The 21,309-nt window shown below is 41.0% G+C and overlaps 1 protein-coding gene across 4 annotated transcripts in view; it reads left to right on the forward strand.

Moving 5' to 3' along the window:
• The window catches only part of LOC135256849 (nuclear factor 1 C-type-like), a 92,733-nt gene extending 75,628 nt beyond the window's left edge, over nt 1-17,105 (forward strand). For 3 of the 4 annotated variants that reach the window (XM_064339052.1, XM_064339051.1, XM_064339049.1), the window contains exons 9-11: nt 200-359; nt 1,944-2,029; nt 7,314-17,105. In XM_064339052.1, the coding sequence (XP_064195122.1) occupies nt 200-359; nt 1,944-2,029; nt 7,314-7,334 (267 nt within the window). In that variant the 3' untranslated portion in view covers nt 7,335-17,105. The remainder of the gene's footprint in view (nt 1-199; nt 360-1,943; nt 2,030-7,313) is intronic. The other variant, XM_064339053.1, reaches the window with a different exon arrangement.
• The last annotated feature ends 4,204 nt before the right edge of the window (nt 17,106-21,309 follow it).

Below are 21,309 nucleotides of genomic sequence, written 5' to 3' on the forward strand. Positions count from 1 at the left end.
GGTGAAGGTCAGCAGCAGTCAGGTGAAGGTCGGCAGCGGTCAGGTGAAGGTGCACAGCGGTTAGGTGAAGGTCGGCAGCGGTCAGGTGAAGGTCCTCTCTCTTGGTTTTCAGCTGAATGGGAGCAGTCAGGTGAAGGTGGACAGCGGTCAGGTGAAGGTCGGCAGCAGTCAGGTGAAGGTCCTCTCTCTTGGTTTTCAGCTGAATGGCAGCGGTCAGGTGAAGGTACCCAGCCACTACATCTCCTCCCAGATGCTGGTGCCCCCGCCACACCCCAGCTTGCCCCGCTTGACGCTGGCGCCTGACTCCAAATCCACCACCACCACCTCAGAAGGAGGGGCCAACTCTCCTACATCACCCAGTAAGTGAGCCCCCCCAATCATGGCCCAGATGTCGTACAAAGGCCCTCAAACGCATCACATTCCCAAACTTCACCATTGGGAGGTATATGAAGGGTCTAAGAAACGGGTTTCAGAATATACGGGAGATATACAGGAGATCATGGTCAAATCATGGGCATCGCAATCACATGGAATTTTTCAACAAGTTCTCAGTAATTCAATACTGCTGACTGCTTATATATGTGTTCAATTTTGTTATTATTTACATAGGATGAAATTGATGAGCCTGGTTGGTTGTTAATGTTTGTCACAAGTTGAATTGATGTTTTGTCAGTTCATGACATGACCAGAGTGTGAATTGGTGAGAAGCTATGACTGGCCGAAGTCATGGTATCATGGTTGGCTCAAAACGTATGTGCTCTGGTTGTGAACCATCACTTTGTTCTTACATGGAAGTCACATGGAAATCACTGTGCCAAACTGCCGTTGTGCATATATGGTTAAAGGAATTATGTCTGTTTGGATGTGTGTATTGGGTGTGTGCAGGTGTGCGTGACTTCAAGCAACTTGTGTTGACATGTGTGGGTGTGTGTAGCTGTGTGGAAGTGTGTGTGTTTTTTCAGCAAGCAAGTGTGCATGGGTATGTGTGCAGCTGTGTTTGTGTTTATAGCTGTGTAGATATTGTGTTTATAGTGTGTGTGTGTGTAGCTGTTTTGTGTGGGTGTGTGTAGTGGTGTCAGTCTGTGGGTGGGTATGTGTTCTCATGTTGTACTTTGCTATGCAGGATGATGATTGAGACCAGTAGAGAGTGGGTAATGAGAAAGAGAGGGGTGACGAAGGGGAGATTTAATGGGGAGACGCCATCATGTCGTGTGCCTCATTTCTCATGACTAGCGTTTACGCATGAAGCTTTGGCCCCCAGCATTTAACTCCTGCCTTTTCATTTGCACAGTTAAAACATGTATGGAGAACGATGTTCTTTCCAGGAGAGGTGGAGATTTAGCTCCAGTCTGAAATGCAAGCAGCCGTTTCCATCTCCCCCTCTTTGTTAATCCTGCTAATGAAATTAGCAAACGAGGAAGAAAGCGCAGCATGCTCCCAGAGATATGTACAGATTCAGTTAGCTCAGAGGACTCACCACAGCACCACCTCTGTGGGGAATCCCGGGAGAAATGGAATGACAGGAACGTACGAGATTAGATGACTATGTCATGACTTTGGTGAGTTCAGACTGGGTTGGGTTTAGAGTGTGATGAGGTCAGTTTCAATTGTGGTTATTCTAAATTGTGGTGAACTTAGATTGTGGTGAGTTTAGCTGTGGTAAATTCATGGTTTAGATTGTGGTCAGTTTTTACTGTGGTAAATTCAGGTAGTGGTGGATTCAGATTTGTGGTGAGTTTAGATGTGGTAAATTCAGGTTGTGGTGGGTATAGATTATGGTGAGGTTAGGTGTGGTAAATTCAGACTGTGTTGGGTTTAGTACCAGTAGTGTTGAGCTGAGGTATGGTGGGCTTAGGCTGTGGTGAGTTTATGTGTGGTTCTAGATGTGAGGAGTGTTTGTGGCGAGTGGGGTTTTTATGGGACACTCTCTGTTTGCCTCCCAGCGTACTCAGCCCCCGGGACACCCCCTGCCAGCCGGCCCTTTGTAGGCATCGGACCGAGGGATCCTGGAGGACTCTATCAGACACAGGTAAGAATCAGTATCTACCTTTCTGTTTCACACATGCACACACACGCACACACGTATGCATATGCACGCACACATAAGCACAGGCACACACACACTCACGCACATACACACACGCACACACATATACACACACACACACACTCACGCACATAAACACACATACACACATGCATATACACACACACGAGCACAGACACATACATACACACATGAGCACAGACACACACACAGACATGCAAATGCACACGCACACACATACACATGTACACATAAGCACAGACACACACACACATAAGCATGCACACACAAGCACATATACTGTATGCACGCACACACACATACGCAAACTGGAATGTACACTCATACAGTAAATGCACACAAACATGCAAACATACAAACATACGGTATGTACAAGAATAGTCTGATTGGCACTTGTAAGACGTCAACCATATGGTCTGTACTGAGTATTTAGTTCAGATAGTCATGTCTAAGACTGTCTGGTTGCCAGGGGAAACCAGACATGATGTAACCATTGGATAAACTTCAGCTTCAGGAGATAGAGAGGGTAAGAGGATGAAAATAAAAGCAAAACACCAAAATAATCACAGCCCATCAGACTCCCGCCCTTCTTCAGGCAGACTGTTGCAATGAGGAGCGCCAGTGTAGAGCAGAGATCGGCTTATCTGGCCTGCTCTTGTCTCCTGTGCATGTCTGTCTGTGTGGCCATTTGTGTGCTTATAAATAATGTAGGGTGGAGAGACATTAATAGCCTTCAATTAGCCAAACATTTAATTGAGATACTGTTTCAGGACTGTAAAAATGTGAAGAGGAGTCTAATGTCTGTATTTTGAGCCCAGACGGAAAATGCAAAACAAAAACTTGTGGCCCAGGGGCTTGTTTCTGGGGGATAGTTGCAATGTGCGAGCTTAGATCTGCGAGATGCAATAGATTTCTGCTGCTCTTTCTGGAGCATTTTCCCAGCATCTAATAGCCTAGTCTGTAACTGTCTGTATCACATACAACTCATATTTTTACTATCGGTAACCTTTTCTATGCACAAAAATCCCAGAGTGTCGGCTACTTAAAGTGTATTTTCGCTTTACTTTCCAGAAGTAAATGGTTTTAAATTATTTAAAATATAGATGTTATAATAAATTATATACATATTCTAGTATATAGCAAGTATACTTAAAATTGGCAGAATTAGTTTTTTAAATACTTCAAATATACGAAAATATACACTTGAAAAATAAACGTGATGTACTTAAGGAGCCTACACTTAAAGGGTACACATTAGTGTACTACTTTTTACCAGTCTAGTCTTGAAGCTAGGCTGGTAAAAGGCCATGCTCCTGTTAATAACTGACCTAAGATTTATCTCCATAGTTATCTAAAGGGTGGGTTTGATCAGATAAGATTTTTTCTGTTTCCATCATCAGAGGAAAGTCCATATTTGCAAGGAAAAATTGATTCTGCAAGTGAAAATCCTCAAAAATTGCTTTCGTGAAACAAGGCCCTGACATGCAAATGCGATACGCTCAAACAAAACCAAAATTTAAGACCCTGAGGTGCAGACGCAAGATACAAAAATGATATGGTTTGGCTTAATCATTTTTTCCTCTAGCATTTGTAATCATCTGCACATTTCGTTGTGAAATGGGCTCACACAGGTTTATTTCTGCTTAGATTTTTGTTTTTCTTTAAGAAGCCAGCTCCAGGGCTGTCGGGTGGCTCGCCCTTTAAAAGCATTATTCCAGTGTGTGGATTGGCCCAGTGGTCTGATGCTGAATTTGGATTGTCGCAAGGTGCAGCATGATTGGCTGTAGCATTGCCAAGGAAGGGAGGGAGGGGTTTGGGGTTTTATTACACTGTCTCATCGCTCAACAGGGACTACTGCTGGTCAATAGAGCATCCACAGTGCTTGCTCGAGCTGCACATGAAGCAGATTACTTCTACTCATGTCTGTGCAAGCTCGACTTGTAGACTGCAGTGTAAAAAGAAGCAGCATCTTGACAGTGTGTGTTTGGGAGGATAGTACATGCATTTCTGTGTGTTCTTGCAGCTGGATAGCAGCTTTGGGTGTGCCTGGATAAAAGGATTAGGCATCAAGCCACACCTGTTTAGTCCTTTATTGATCATTTTTCATTTTTAAATTACATCGCAGGAAGGAGTGAAAAAAACTGTGAAAGGAAATGTGGTCATACAGTAGCTGGAACTTACGTTTCTCACAAATTTCAAACAGTTTATCATTAGCTAGACTTTAATTCACTAATTATGTCCTCTTTAAATTATGCATTTTGGTTATCTTGCATTTCTTGCTTGGAAGAAAAAAATAAGTCTGTATTAAAATGATGGCCTTCCACCAAGTCTGGATTAGAAGCATAATTATACCCCAGACTAAATTTTGGTTTAGAAACCTAATTATACCCTGGAGTATAATTCTTGCCCCTTACTTTTATTTTGGAAAAAAAGTAAACTTAGAACATTTTCACCCTAAACGCAGATCTCTGGGGGGACTGAAAACAGGTTCCCCTGAAGGTTTTGCCTGTATTTGGTTCTGTCCATCTTGTCCTTGATGGAAGCTTCCCAGTCCCTCTTGGTGAAAAGCAACCCCGTGACATGATTCTGCGACCACTATGCGTGATGGTAGGGACGGTGCTACCTGGGCGATGGGCAGAGCTTGGTTTGTGCCAGACAGCGCAAAGCCAAAGAGCTCACTCTTAGTCTCATCAGGCCTCAGGGTTTGTCAGGTGTGAGTTAATGTTGGCCTTTCTCAGAAATGGCTTCCATCTAGCCACTCGTCCAAAGAAGCCAAATCTGCGAAGTACTCAATAGTTTTTCCCATTTCGGCCAATGAGATTTGCGACTCTGTTGGGGTTGTAGCTGGCCACTTGGGCACTTCTCTGACTGTCGGTCTTCTCCTCTGGTTGCTCAGTTTGGTAGGATGGCTTGATCATGGTAGTGCCTGGGTTGTGCCAAAAACTTTTTCCATTTTGCAACAATGGAGAGTGATCCTTGGATGGGTCAAAGCTTTGCCAATCTTTTTTATATTTGTCTCCAGTGTTTGCCACCTTGCAACTTCATCTCAGAGTTCTGTGGGCAGTTGCTTGGACTTTATGATAGCATGGCTGGTCTGATCAGCAGAGTTTGTTATATTTATTCTGCAATGATGCAGTTGAAGATGGTGAACTGTATCATTACAGACAGTGGATTCAAATCAGCATAAATGGGCCTTGTTAATGAATGTGATCTCTCAGAAAATGAAATACACCTGGCCTAATTTAGGTTGTTAATATAAAGGTGAAAACTTATCAGTTAAGTCATTTTCAGGCTTTTATTTTTAATTTAATATTTGTAAAACTTCTAAATGCTTTATTTTACTTTGACATTGAAGGGAGTTGCTTCTATAAGAGGAGGAAAAAATCACTTTCAAATATACAGTATTTTAATTTGACTTTGCAGAACAGTGAAAGGAAAAATAATCAATCTGGGGTGAAAACATTCTGAAGGCATATACTGCATCTGTTTGTGTGTGTGTGTGTGTGTGTGTGTGTGTGTGTGCGTGTGTGAGTGCATGCATGTGCATTTGCTTTTGTGTGACATGTGGTATGAGTCTCATTCCTGAGACATGAAGCTCTGCAGACTGCAGGGAATTTCCATTTCAAAGTGTCCCCACTGCCCATCCGTCCTTCTGTTTCACGTCTGGAGACATACCTGCGAAACACTTCGGTGTTCTTTGATGTAGCTGATGCTTCGGTTTCCAACGTTTTCATTCTCGCAAAAGTACTGCAGAGATGGGGCTCAGATATCACAGCATGGCACCTGTGCTATGTGTCTGCTGTGCGTGAGTGTGCTTATGTGTTTATGCATGCGTTCACAGTGTATATAATGGCATTCTGGCCTGACAATAGGCTGGCATTCAACATTTCATAAATTGCTTGTGTGTCTGTATGTTTTCATATGCATGTTTGTATGCAAGTATGAGTGCATGTGTCACTTCGCTCTGCCAAATGTCTGTAATGTAATATAATGTAATGTAACGTGTGTGTGTGTGTGCACGTGTATGGATGTGTGTTCACGGGCATGGGCATGTGCATGTGAGTTTGTGTACATGTTTGTGCATGTGTGTGTGCTTCTGTATATGTACACGTGTGTGTGTGTGTGTGTGTGTGTGAGTGTGTGTGTGTGTGCGTCGGACGTGGGAAGGGGCTTTTCCAGACAGTGCTGCTGGCTGATCTCAGAGCAGAGTTCTGGAGAAACAGGAAGAGCATAAAGCTGGATTCATGTGGTTTTCTACTCCTTGCATTAACAAGAAAAAGGCAGCCAAGGTTTTATTGTTTCTTAATAAGTCTGTACAAATGGGCATACTTAGACACGGTGGCTGGAGGGCTGCTAAAAAGCTCTAAAACTTGGTGGAGAAAAAATATTGAGATAGAGAGAGGGGGTTAGGAATTTTTTTGAGTTCCCTTTCGAGAGATTTAAAAAAAATAAAAATAAAAAACTTCTTACTTGGACGTAATTTTAATTTCAAGTCCTGTTGGGGTCTCTCCCTCACTCGGAATAGCGCTGTTATTTTAATGGGCCTCATTGGTCCTGACTGAAGCTAAATGCTTGGAGCCCAGAAGAGTCTGTTCGCAAGGCCGATAGAACGCAGATCTGCTAAGAGCCCCGTAGAGGGAGGGGCAGCCGAGCCCCGTTTGGCAGCAAAGCTCAGTGGTCCTGAATTATTCATCACTGGTGTACCGAAGGCACGTATCACGCAGAAAGAACTGTGCTACCTCTGTGAGTTGATTTATTTCCAGGATGACGGTGCTACTGGGAAGATATGTCTTCGCTGAACATTGCATGTGGGTCAGAGTGTATTGGCTGCCTGAAGAGGAGCTGAGACATTATAGAAACATTTCAAAGACTGAATTTGCAAATGAATGGTGCATATGCAGACAAAAACACATGTACACAAACACACACACACGCGCACACATACGCATGCAGACAAACACAAACACACATAATTATGCATATACATATGCCTAGAAATATATGCACAATCACACACACACATTACAGGTGTTGTACAGTGTGCAGTATACTAATACTGTAACATGCCTGCAATCTGTCTCTCTCTCTCTCTGTCTCTCTGTCTCTCTCTCTCGCTCGCTCGTACACAGTTATTGACTTTGAAACAATTGTTTTTTATTCAGAGCCCAAGACAAAAGCATACAGTATACTAATCAGTGTTTTGTTATTTTTTCTCTTTTTTTGTTGTCTGTTTTTTGTCTTTCAGTCTTGGTATCTGGGGAACTGAAGAACGCTTACAAATAATCCTTCGGAGCATGGACACATGGATTTGAGACAAAGAAATTGGGACTTATTGTGGAATTATGAATGCGATGCGAGAGGGAAAGCAAAATAAATATATATGCATATGTAGATTTAAAAGAAGTTTTAATTGGGCATCTTGAAGGAAGAGAGAGAATTCAAGGATAGCTGAAAGAGAGAAGAGGATTTTTGGAGGCAGTGGGGGTCCCGACACCCCCCCCTAACATGTGCAGGATGTGGGCTCTCCCTCCTTATTCAAGGTGCTTCTTCCTCATATATGCAAAATAAGTATCCTTTATTTTCTTAACCGCCAAGAATGGAGAACCAAAAGAGCTGTTCCAGAAACGACATTTTCTTCCCAAGACCACCGGCCGACAGAGATCCCCGTTTTTGAAAGCGGACGAGGGCGAACACGCGGCCGAGAGCTGCGCCTAGATTCCCAGGAGCCCCTTTACTTTAAATTCTGACTGAACGGATAAAAATCTTGCAGTTTCTTAGACAATCACCTGTGCTGCATATTTATTTCTTTGGCAGCGAGAGGGAGAAATGTTAAGAATGCACGTTCCTTCAGCGCTGCCCGGCGTGCGGTAACTTACTTAACGCTTTTATTTTCGGAGGATGAGTTTCCTAGTACTCGCTTGTGGGTGTTAATAACTCTGTGATGATCGTAAGACCAGTGCGGGAGAAGAAGGGCACCTGGACTGAGCTCTGCACAGGAAGTGATACGACGACAACAAACGGGTCTCGGATCAAAGAGAAACCTTCTCCTGGACGGAACGTTCCGGATGGGACCTCTCCTGCTTTCGAGGCCTGATGCCAAAACACTGGGCGTGGGCACGGACCTGCTTCTCCTTCTACCCACAGTGCTTTGCAGCGAGGTTCAACACGGTCAGCTGCCTCCTCCTTTATTTTTCTTAGCAGAATGTTTGTATTGTAGGCCACAAAGTGACCAAACATCCTGACCTCCGCAGTCGAGGAAGTTTATAATAAACATAAAAGTAAGCGTACGTAAAAAAATCTTTAAAAATGCACCTCCCGATTACTGCACCGAGTCGTGTTCTTCTCGCTGTTTTGCAAGCAGTTTTTAGTCAGACTAGATGCAATGGCTTTATTTCTGCATGGTGGCTCTGGGAATACTTGCAAAAAAAGACTTCTGTCTCGTGCTGCAGAAGTGAGTCTAAGAGAGAAACACTTTTCTTTTTAAAATATTTTTTGTTTCGATTTCATTGGAAATGAAATGCATTGCACTACTATAAAGTTCATTTTCTTCTTTAGCAGCTATTTTTTTAACATGTTTGGCATAATCATATGAGATGCTGCAACACAAGTTTTTTTTTAAGATAGTAGAGTGTAGTATAGTAGTTCTTTTGGTAGCGGGGTACCTGAGTTACAATCATTGGCTTTCTTATTATGTCAATATGATCAGAATTGTTAATCCAGTACTACTGTGTTTCAAATTTTATATACTGATCTTGAAAATGTTTCCTTTGTGTGCATGTGTAAAGAAGAATCCAATGGCATTTCTAGTGGCATAACCCTACCATTGCGACCTGTTCAACCAAATTTTCTATGTACAATCTGAAGAGGGACTTTTGGGTGGCATATTTTAAAGCATACAGGAGATTGCATACAGTACATGGATGAGTGAATGAATCTGTGAATGCGTCAAATGGTCTGGTGCTAGGATGCCTAGGCCTGAAACCCCTATTGTAGGTTTGTGAGAACTTTGTTCCTGGTTGGTTGCCGACTTCATAGGTATCTGTATGTGATGGCTTTAAGTGCACATGGTGTTATTCTGGTGCTTTTTAATGTTGAGGAAAGGACAGCCTCGCTCTTCCCACAGTTATTCCCAGCATGTTAGTGTCTGAAATGTATCTGAAAATACTAAGAAATGGGAACACGTGTGCTGTGGAATTGGCATAAACTAGCACCGAACATTAAAACTAGGTTGGGACGCTTCTTTATAAAATAAAAAGAAAAAAAAACACGAAATATTAAAGCCATGAAAAGTGCCTAAGCTTTTCTGTAGAGCTTTTTTTTTTCATTTTTAATTGAGACCTGAGCTTTTCGGGGGTAGAACTGGCGGCTCCGAGCCTGAGGTTAGGCAGCAGTTTGGAAGGGAAACAGGTGTCGGCGGATTTGCACGGAAACGTCTAGTGGCCTGATGATATTTCACAGCTCAAGAAAGAGGCAAAACAGCATGACACACGACAACACTTATGACCCATGTATGCCCCTTTGTTTCTGCTATAAACACAATCAAACTGACACACACCGTATAAGTGGCCAATAATATTCGTAAGGGAATAGGAATAATACTCGTACAAGTCGGTTCTGCTCTGATTACTTCAATGTCAATGACTGCTGTACAGGTTCCACCTGTATTTATTCGCAGAACATGGCGTTAAAGGTTCGGTAATAATGTACATTCACATATCTAAATACAAAAATAAATATATCTGACCGTTGTAATGATGAGATGACATGTCCTGTTCAGTACTGATGGGTTCTGTTCTTCTGCCCTGTAGATCTTAATGCAGTCGGTACCGATGCTACTGATGGGTTCTGTTCCATCTGCCCTACTGTTGATTTCCTTCTAACTCCCTCTATCATAAATCCTGTACCTTGCACGATGTATTATTTATCACATTATGTGCCTTGCCTTAGGGTAAAAATGATGATAATCAATGAACTATTAAAGCGCATTACGAATATTAATTTCTCTTTTTGAGTATAATCAGCATTTCTGAACGAAAAAAAGAAATACAAAATTGCTGCATGTGTGAATGCTTCTCTTTATCCAAGTAAAAGAATCACTAGATTAAGTTTACCATTTTTATAAAAACAGAAACTCTTTAAAAAAACATGCTTGGAGAAATGAGATGGAATAATTTTGAATAGTATTTTTAATCCCCACGATATTGTAATGACATTTATCGAGACTCGGTTTGTTCTCTCTCTGTGGTTCTTTTTACTTTGGAGGAATTGTTTTGGATTATATTCACTTCCCTTTGGAGTAGTGGGAACACTTGTTCCATTGTGAATGTTCTCAGTAGATTTCTTGTTTTCATTGATTATTATCTTCCCCACAACCTTGTCTTTAAACTTGTGTTTATTTTAAAAACATTATGCAATGTCAGTTTTTTTCTATACCAACAGTCCTGTTTATACTGAAAACACATTTGACTTCCTCTTTATATTGTATATGAAAAATGCTGAGTAATTTGCGGTGCTAGTTGCCGTAGATGTTTTTCATTGACATTGGCCAAAGTTTAGTATGCATAAGAAGGATGAGGAAGTTGTCCAAAGATAAATATATTTGAATGAAGAGGGGATGAAGTGTTTCCCCCCTTTTTTTGGGGGAGGGAGGGGGAGCTGAGGCAAGTCATGGGGTAACCTCATTTTGAGGGTATAGCTTGGGCTTCGCTTGCACTTAACACAACTTCAAAATGCTGAGTAGGACAAACCTATGAGAGAGATGTGCCGTGTATCCATTTTCCTAAATGTTCTTAATTTGCTGTGGATATTAATAAGACATTAAGTTTATGGAAAACAGCTGATTCCAGGACAAAAGCAGTTTGATCAAGCTTCTGTTCTGAGTGCCAATCTGATTCATATCCAGTGTATTGTGAGGACAAATTGGTGGGTTGCATTTTAATCACAGTCTCTGTATTATTTTCATTTTTATATACATTTGAAAGATAATAAATCATTGAAAGCAGTCTTACTGTTAAGGTACACTCTCTTTGTCATTCTTAGAATTTGGATGCTTAAGTTTAAGAAATTTAGAAATTCCAATGTGTGCTTACAGCCTCCTGCATATAACATACTGTACCCCAGCGATGTATGATGAATTCTTTCATACAAATTGTTGAGTAGTTTCACTAGTTTGTGATTAATCAAACTTGTGCAGTATAATTTGTCAATACTAAAGACACATCGAAAATAAGGCTGCCTCCCCTCTGTGTCTACCAGTTATATGTGTGCATACATATGCATGTTCACAGAGAGAGAGGGGGGGAAGGGATAGTTAAAAGAGATGGAATGCTAACCTGGCAGGCAAGCAGAGATGGACAATGCTAGCACAGAGAGAGGAATGGGTAGGGAAGGGGTTGTTCAGAAACTGGACTTTGAGTGAGAAAAATGCTGGCCAGTAACTGGTACATGACCACTGCTTTGAAATGGGGTCTGAGGGGGACCATTAAGACTGTTACACTTATCTGACAAAAGCCCTGGCCCAATTCTGTTCTAGATATTTTTGTTTAGTTTGCCCACTTCACACGCTTGCCTCGCTCTGGAGACGGCCCTGTAACACCCAGACATCTCAAAGCCTCTATTTCAAGGGCAGTTCCGTTTCTCCTTGTGAAGAGTGGAGGACAGTTGCCCTCGCTTTCATGCTCTCCAAACAAGCCTGCTCAACATCTATAACCTTTTCGTGCTGCAGTTAATAGCTACAAACCTACACGCATGCATACGTGCACTCATACATTAAGACGGCAGCAGAGGGTTGCCTCGTTTGCTGCTAGAGAAGCCAAGCTGTCCAAGTAGCGAGCCCTTTTACTTGAAAATGGAATCACTCCTCCATCTCATTTCATTCACACTCCAACACTTTGGGAAGAATGAGAGATCATTTTGGAACTTCCCAGCAGTGGAGGGAGGGAGAACAAGGTACCCCTACTTAAATTAATTTACACCATTTCTCATTCCTTCTGTGTGAAGTCAGCTACTTTGCTGGGATGGAGTGGGGTTGTGGGGGGAGGAGGGTTGGGGGGGGTGGTGGTGGTATGACTGTAAATTGTAAGTTGTACAGTTTTTTTCAAGCACCTTGCTGTACCCGATTTGTAAAAATGGTCTTAAATGACAAAAAAAGTGTTACAAAAAATGTTCCATTACACTGGTTCCAATAGAATGTTTAGCTTTATGATGAGTGTTCCTCTCTTTGTGGAGTTCAGATTGTTTGTTTAAATTTGTAGGCCTCTTATAAGAAAAAAGATGTTGTGGTATATGCTACAAAAAGCTGTTTTGGCATATTCCTGTACTTAAGAAGTATTGGCTCCTGGTGTTGGAAGATATATAGCCTACACAGATACAAAAAAATAACTTGATAGTAAATTGGACTTTTTTGTTTTTTATTTTGTTTTTTCATAGACGGTAGGAAATAATTTATCATTTTGACTGCTTCGTGTAATGGGAGACATTATTATTAAGAATAAGGACAGGATTTTATGTAATTTTTTAAAGCAGGGTCTTTAACGGCCATGTACAGTGTATAGTGTAGTTTCTACAGTGGAGATGGCAATGCTGATATCTCTACAGATACTTTATATATGTCAAATGGCAGGTGTTGTTTACACACCCTAGTCAGGATCTTGGTATTATTGGTTGGTACACCCCAACAGCTCCCCTGAATGAAATTCAGTGCCAGTCAGATGGTACTTGTTCTTGTCCATCAGATGCACATATCAAAAGAGAGCTCTAAACAACCTTCCTATTTTTTAGACAGGACAAGATGTGATGAGGTGAGAGAATGCTGCAGGCAGAAAATGGGCATTGCTCAGAAAGGGTCTCTTTAAATGGTCATCTTCAATATTACGAGGTCCCCTGGCTTCCCCCTAATCATAGCAATGGTCATGAAAATAGTGACAATTGAGGGAACTTGTACAGCCATCCAGGAGGCAAGCCAGTTCTGGCAACTAACTCTAAGTCTAACTAAGCCTACTAAGTCTTCGCTACTGCTATGAAAGTCGCTCCACTGAAATCTGCTTTACATGCACGGCATAGCCAAGGGGACATTTCAGTTTCAGAAACTGATGTACATTATTTACTCCTTTATTTGAACTATTTTTAAAAGGAAGTATTTGTGCCTTGTGTGCACTTTTGTTTTTATGGATTTCAAAGTTGTTGGCCAAACGAACTGCACCAGTACTCTGAGAAAGACAGGTTTGGCCGGCACAGTTCAGCTGAGCTTCCCTCCTCCTCCACTGTGGAATAGCTGGTCGCTTCCCAGGGGCCACGCCCTGACACCACACCACATGTCCTGTGAACTAGCCTACACAGTTAGCAGTGCACCATGTTATTATTACGTTCTATTTTTTTTTTTTTTTTAAACTTGTACCTAATAGAACTGTATCATGCAGACAAGGGCCCACACAAAATGGATGGTCTTGCATATAAAGGAATGCCATTGATATCCAAATCCATGCATGTAAAAATATGATTACATTTAATGATATGGTCGTAATACTTATTCAAAGATAATCACTATTGTCGGAACTATTACAATTTGGCCGAAACACCACATTGACAAGAGCTTGCAGTATTTTGATAAGAATGCAGTGTATGTAGGCATCTGTTTATGAAAATTTTTTGTCATAGGCTGACAGCGAAGCTGTGGAGTATTATAATATGGCTTTAGTCACATCTTCCTTGGGTGGGGCTAACCCACTACAGTCCCACTACAACAGGAAAACGTGTCTTTGATTTGTCAACATGAAATGTTGGCTCCAGTAATCTAATATAACTGAAAGGAGCCAGTTTTTCAGTTGGCTTCAAGGAAATATGCAAATTCCATTATCATGTCTCTTATTTTTATTGTAAATCCATCTGGCGATTCTGCCCTTTTTTACTGTCATGCAAGCTTTGAGCCCATACACAGAGACAATTCTTCTCTTTCCTTTCTTTCTAGATATTTTAGTATTGATGCTTTGTGTAACAATGCCCTAAAAATGTGTGTTTCCAAAATTCAACCTGAAACAGATGGCGGGAAGAGTGAGATAAGAGAGTGAGAAAAAAAACACCAGAGAGTGAAAACCATCACTTTAATTTGGTCTCTTTTGGATTTTCCATACATGCATCACAAGTGTAGCCCACTGGACTTTGCCTCTTAATAAAAAAGAAGCGTGCTTCTTTTAAACTTTGTGTCGCTGAGTGTGCTAATGACTTGATGGTTTCGACTGAGGTGGTAGGCAGCTTATTTTGGATTTAAAGGGTACTTGAGTTAGTTGCGGCCAGTGGACTGGGTAATCGATGTGTTTGGACTAGTGAGCTGTCCTGTGTTTTTGACCAGTCCAGACAATCATAGGTAGATGTGTCATTGTATTTGCATTGGTTAAGAGTGGAGGGACACTGTCTCACTGGATGCTGGGAGTGGGCACTTCGGAGCATGTTACTGAGGTGTGCGTGCCTTTCCTGTTGCAGCTCAGATATGAATGTTGTTTTGCTTATTGTCTATTCCAGGATACAGACGTTCAGGCAAACAGATGTCTCTGACTATCATGAAATGAAGGAGCTGATTGGTTGCTTGATTGGTTCCCTGGATCAAAGACTATATCCCCTTTTCTGGGCATAGATTTGCATGTGTCACAGAAGCTATAAGCCTAGCTGGCTTTCCAGGCTTGGCATGATATAGACATTGGATCCTTATCATGTCTCAGGTTTGGGAAGGGTTAAATTAGAGGCCTACTGTCCTCAAATCCAGAAACAAACAGCGAGTTTTATTATTTGACTTTATTTTCATTGAAATTACATATGTATGCAAACAAACAAAGTATACTTGAGCAGGTTTCTCAGCATATAGCAGTCCAAAGTTACCCTGCCTAATCATGGACAAATCATGAACTAAGGGCATTTCGCTTTCCTCTGATCTTAAATAGCAGCATCACTGTGTATATATGATACCACATCACCTCTACTAATGACTAAAATCAGCTCTAAGGTACATGGCTAACTTAATACTGGAATCCAATGTAGCCCAGTTTTCCATCCCTAAAAAACACTACATGTCACGTGACCATACAACATACCTGCGACTAAAATATCTCAACCATATGTAAGTCACAAATTATCATTGATTTAGCATTTCAGTACTCTGTGTGTGTTTATATTAGCTTGTATTAAATAAATCAAGAACTGCAATGGTAGAATGACAGCAGGTGGAAGATTTGTGACTGAAATATATCAAAGGAGAATTTGTTTATTCCAGATACAGCAACATATTTATAAACCGTTGAGGATATCTGAACTGTTTTTGTCTCAGGTCCAGTGGAAAATGCTGAATCAAATATAGGATGTGGTTTGAGCGTAGCTTTCATTAGAAGCTACATGATGTGCCCATTTTACAGCTTGTCTTTAAAAATAATCAATGGATTTTTTTTTTTTTGGAATGCAATGTCCTCAGATTCTCCTGTGAGACAAAAGTCCATGGGCCTATTGTTTTGATCTGTTCCCAATGACAGGAGGCCTTCAAAAATTGTGCTCATTTTGATATTTTACATGTATTTATTTCTTTGACCTGAAATGTATTGGGCTACCAGTGAGGATGTTTGAAAAAGCTTAGGTTTTGATGATGATCAGAGCCTCATTTGAATCACAAAAGATAATCTGTTATTTCTCATCTACAATTTAGTGTTTTTTTTTTCATTAATTTAATTGGCAGACCAGTGACTGGTGTGTGATTTAGGTATTGTTCATCGCCCTGGACTCAGGTAGTCCTTATGTCATGCCCTCCTCTGTAGAATTACCAGAGAGAGAGAGAGAGAGAGAGAGAGACAGAGAGAGCAGCCCCACCTCACAGCTGGGCATCAGACCTTTACTGTTTACACAGTGTTGTGTTACACACAGTATTGATTGTCCAACACGTAAAGGTAAAATGAAGAAGGACAGATATAAACAGTGAATACCAAAAATTATTGTGAACAAGCAGTGCCTGTCGTTTTACTGCAAGTTGTATTTCTTTGTTTCTGTAACCGTTGGTTGTTCCTAAGCTCTGTTCTGTGTACATGTTTTCACCCTGAGGCTGGGGGAGCCATGTTTTTATACCACTGGCCCCTGCATGCTGCTGTCCGCCATGCCCCCGGATTCTCCCCAAGGGGGCTCTCCTTTGGTCTTTGAAGCTGCCCATGCCCCTGCACTGAAGTGAGGGAAACTGGGGGAGGGGGGGTTCTTTTAATGCCTCCATGTTCAAGATTCAGCCACCTTCAAAATCCAAATGGAAATGTGGGTTAATTAAAAAAATACACTTTAAGTGAGCCACTGCTATTGGATGAAAAAAATGTAACCATGCCATGACAACACGTGTCCCCGCCATGACAATACGTGTCTCAATTGTCTTCGTTACTGTTTTTGTTTGTTAGTTTGTTTTGGTTTTGTTTAGTTTTTTTTTTTTTTTTAAAGCATGCTGTTTGAATTTCTCCCCACGCTGAGTTTAGTAGGGAGGAAAAGATGAAAGGTTGAGGTGTTTTTCAGAGAACACTCGCACAGTGTTAAATCTTAAAAGGTTTTTGTTTTGCCATTATACTCTACCAATATTACTGTAGTAGTTTGTCATTAATTGCTTGCTTGCTGCACAGCCATTCCCTTCACACCAGGAAAGAGAGTGTGGAAATTCAGTTTTACACACAGTTCAGAATTGGACAGAGGAAACCGTATACTGGCTAAAATTTTTGGTACTGGCATACTTACAATGCTTCAGAGGTTCTGTTTTTACTTGATTATAAGGATAACGATGCTTCAGCAGACGCTTAATCACTAATCAGTCTTTACAGGTGACGGAATAAGATACCGGACAGCTGGATTTGCCACATTTTTTTTCACTGGTGTGTGGGGAAAAAAAACTTTTACATCTTTGACAATATTTGATTATAACATTGTATTCAGCCATCGCCGTTAGCATACACTCATTACTACATTACTGGAAGTGAGTATGTTTCCCTATGCAAAAAAGTATAAAACAATAAACAAGCTATGCTAAAATTCTGAATTCTGTGTCGTTGTCTGTTCTGTTTTCCTTTATTTGTTTTTTCACGCACACTGCTGTGATATATCACTCAGATGAGGGGAAAGGAGAGCATTATTTTAATTCCTTTGTGTTTCTGATTTTACTGCAGAAATCAGCCTTAATTTAAAAATAACCCGGTTGTGCAGAAAATTCTTTCTTTTGCTTTCCTCTCTTGGTCTCTTTTCATTGCATTGGGTATTACAGGGTATTATTCCTTCCTATCCATCTCTGCACATTCCACATACCCTCATTTTCAGCATTCTTAACAAAACACGGTACTAAACTTTTTTTAATAAAATGCAACAAAGGATTTTTACTTGAGACTTTATGAAACCTAAAAAGGGTGGAACTACCGCCTGCTCAGTGACTCAAACCCATTCAGTTCAAACATATCTTCATGTTTTTGTTGAGGAGGGCAATATATTTTGATTTGTTCAAGCCAGTCCGTGAATGATAGCACAGTGTAACACTATACATTCTGGGGTTCCTGAAGCCATTCCCTACACTATATATGGGATAAGGTAGTGTTCTGCTATTTTCAGCTTAAGACTTCACTTTGTAGGCTGCCAACTGAGCTAAGTAGCCATTGCGCTGGAGACCTGTACTATTCTAGCTGGCACAGACTTCAGGCACCAAATTGACCAGGGGAGTCTTGCTGAAGAAAGGGCTACTACGACGGACTGAATCCCATCTCTCTGAGTAACATTATGGCCAGTTGCGCATCAGTCCATGCGACCCAACAGATGGTCGAGTATCCCCATGGGAGAGATTTGATTCCTGATGCTGGAGCATCTAGGACTAGTTCCAGGAGGGAGCTACTCCAAATTGTCATGATTTTTTTCAGGCACATTATATTATAAAACTCATGTCCCTGTGGAGAGTCTACAGAGAATACAGTCACCAAAAAAATGCTTACGCTGGGCCAGGACGAATAGCTTTCCTGTCCTGGTGATGAGGCTTCCAGATCCCATTATTCTGTGGAAAATCAGTCAGCGCACAGGGAAATTAGAGGTGTTGATCGATTTTTTTTTGGTAGGAAGCAAGTCTTTACAGGACTCTGGCACACCATCAGGAGAAAGAGAAATACACCTCCCATCTATCCAATTCCATTTCCCCTGTTTCCCCTTCATCACTCCACTCTCTTTCCTCTTTCTTGCTACCTCTTGTGGAATCAATTTTCCAAAAAAAGATTCTATTATTTTAACGTCCTCCTTTAAAAAAAAAAAAAAACATTACTCATTGGCTATTTAACACTCTGTTGAGTCAACTGTCCGTCTTTAGCTTTATAAAGGTAATGTGATTGGCTCCACAATAATGCCTACCCAAATAAATAAAATAAACCAAATTAGCAATGCATCCTGTGTCACTAAGTAACATTTACTGATCAATGCAAGAAGTGCAAAGAGAGTTCACAGAAGGCTGTTCATTACCATATCTGGCAAACGTACAATGTCTTTTCTTGTCATTACAAGGATGGAAGCTCCTGACAGAGAGATCTCAATAGTACTGAACTCAACTATGAAATAATAAAGCCCAGTATTCTAAAATAGGCTGACTGAAATTTGTGGTAAGTGCATGGGAAGGTTATATAACCAAACTCAATAACTGGTTTGTTTATGCACAGTACTTCATTTGCATTTTTCATGCTGGAGGTTTTGACTTTTAGTGAATTTGCTGGCTTTAATACTTTAAAATATGTATAGCTGGATAGATATCTAACAATGATAAAATTTGTGTTATTAGAAGGCTGGAAATGCTGAATGCCTGTACGGTGGTGGTGAAATGTGACTCCACCATGCAGGGTAGTCTGTTCTGTTGGAGAATCTGTCTAAAGCAGTGCTTCACTATGCTCTGGATACATCATGTTGTCTTCTCTCATATAATCACTTACTACTCTCTTTGCTATCTACAGCCAGAGAATCACTTCCAACAATGCAATGCAACAACAGTTTCCCCAAAACACGGAGAAGTCTAGCTGAAACAGAGGTTAATTCTGAACAAATGGTGTTGGGGGAGATAGTTAGCACTTCAGTTCACACTTGGGTGCATGCTTCTATACAAGTGCCTCTAATACATCTCCAATCCTGAAATGCTTTGGATAGGAAGATTTAATTTCATTTCTATTTCATTTCAAGGAAATGAATCAATAAAAGGCAATGATCAATTTGTTTTTTTGTTTTTTTAAACAAGGTAATGGTAATGGGTGGCCATCCTAGTTATGGTTGCAGTATTATTGTATGAATTAATCATTTTTCCATTCCTAATACACAAAGCTGCACATTGTAATGTCTTTACACTTTACTTTTATGCTGCCAGATTCTAAAGCTGCAAAGAAAACAGGACCAATAGGTCTGCAGCACATGGAGCAGGGGGAGGGAACATATCCCATTTTATGAAAGCTGTATAAACCTCCAAAGGAACATTTAAATTATGGACTGTGTCCTGCACGACCCACAGAAGGGAAGAAGGCAACAGCCAAGCATACGTCAGTTACTTACACAGCAGCCAAATGCATTGCCATGGTATTTTTTTCCTTGGACTGCTAACCATTAATGCTTTAATTTGCCTCCCTTAGCATAACATGGACCAAGGGTAAATTTTCTTTGCAGGTTTATTATTGTAGAAAGTCCCTTGGTGGGCCTCTTGAAGAAAAACATTACTTGTGTTGGACTCTCTGATCCATAAAATGATATTGTTTGGATTCTTCCTATATGCTCACTCTTCTTGTCCCTTATGCAGCTTGTTTATTTTCATCTTTGCATTTCGGTATTTGTAGATGACACATGAAGGTTACGATAACTGCAGGATGGAGGATTTCTACCACAAGTAAAATATCAATAGTCTGACTTAATACTTTATTTCTCCATTTCAACTTCTTGGTAGAAGTAAAGTTAAGCAAGCCAACCAAAACTTATATAACTGCTAAGCATACTTAAGGGCTTGACAAGTTGTTTTATGGGGCGACAAGCTCAGAGGTAAGACGATTGTCGGCAGTCGGGTCGTTAACCCGCCTGGATTGAGGTCTTAGCAGACACTAACCTACCTCTAACGCTTGGGGAATGAGAGCATCAATTGTACGCTTTGGATAAAGCGCTATATAAATCGTCTACATTTACATATAGTGATGAAGCCAGGTTATGAAAAAAGTCCGTACTGAAGAATGTAAAGACAGATCTCAGGTACAACTGAGGATGTACAGTGAGCTCCATAATGTTTGGGACAAATGGCTTCACACGTGTTTCTGATTAGTCAGGTGTTTTCAATTGCATTCTTAGTGCAGGTATAAGAGAGCTTTCAGTCTGTTATCGCTGTTTGGTCATGACGACCAGAGTTGCGCCAATGAAAGTCAAGGAAGCCATTAAGAGGCTTAAGAAGATGAAAGCAGTCAGATAAATAGGCCAAACCTTAGGCTTACCAAAATCAACTGTTTGAAACCTTAAGGAGAAATGAAGAAGAAAGAGAGCGCTGATGAGCTCAGTACTCACAAAGCCTGGTAGACCAAGGAAGACCTCGACAGATTATGCCTGAAGAATTCTCACCACAATGAAGAAAAAAAACCACAAACACCTGTCAGACAGATCAGAGACACTCTTCAGGAGGTAGCTGCGGATGTGTCAGTGACTACTGCCTGCAGAATACCTCACAAATAGAACTACAGAGGCTACAATACAAGATGCAAACTACTAGTTAGCCACAAAAACAGAATGGCCAGGTTACAGTTTGCTATGTACCTAAGAACCTGTGGAGTTCTGGAAAAAGGGGTGGGGGGTGTTATGGTTTGGTCATGTATGGCTGCCACAGGTACTGGCTCACTTGTCATTGTTGATAATGTAACTGCTGATGGTGGTAGCAGAATGGAGTGTACAGGAGCATCATATCTGCTCAAGTTCAAGCAAATGGCTTCAAAAACATTGGATGGTACTTCATTCTACAGGAAGACAATGATCCCAAACATACTGCTAAAGCAGTAAAGGAGTTTTTCTAAGCCAAAAACTAAAATTCTTGACTGGCCAATTCATTCACCCAATCCAAATCCAATTGAACATGTGTTTCATATGCTGAAGAGATAACATAAGGAAACTAGCCCCTGCAGAAGCTGAAGAGAGCTGCAGTACAGGCCTGGCAGAGCATCACCAAGAAGATACGCAGCACCTGCTGATGTCTATGGGCCACAAACTTCAGGCAG

The sequence above is a fragment of the Anguilla rostrata genome, chromosome 6, assembly GCF_018555375.3.
Source record: "Anguilla rostrata isolate EN2019 chromosome 6, ASM1855537v3, whole genome shotgun sequence".
NCBI classification, from domain to species: domain Eukaryota; kingdom Metazoa; phylum Chordata; class Actinopteri; order Anguilliformes; family Anguillidae; genus Anguilla; species Anguilla rostrata.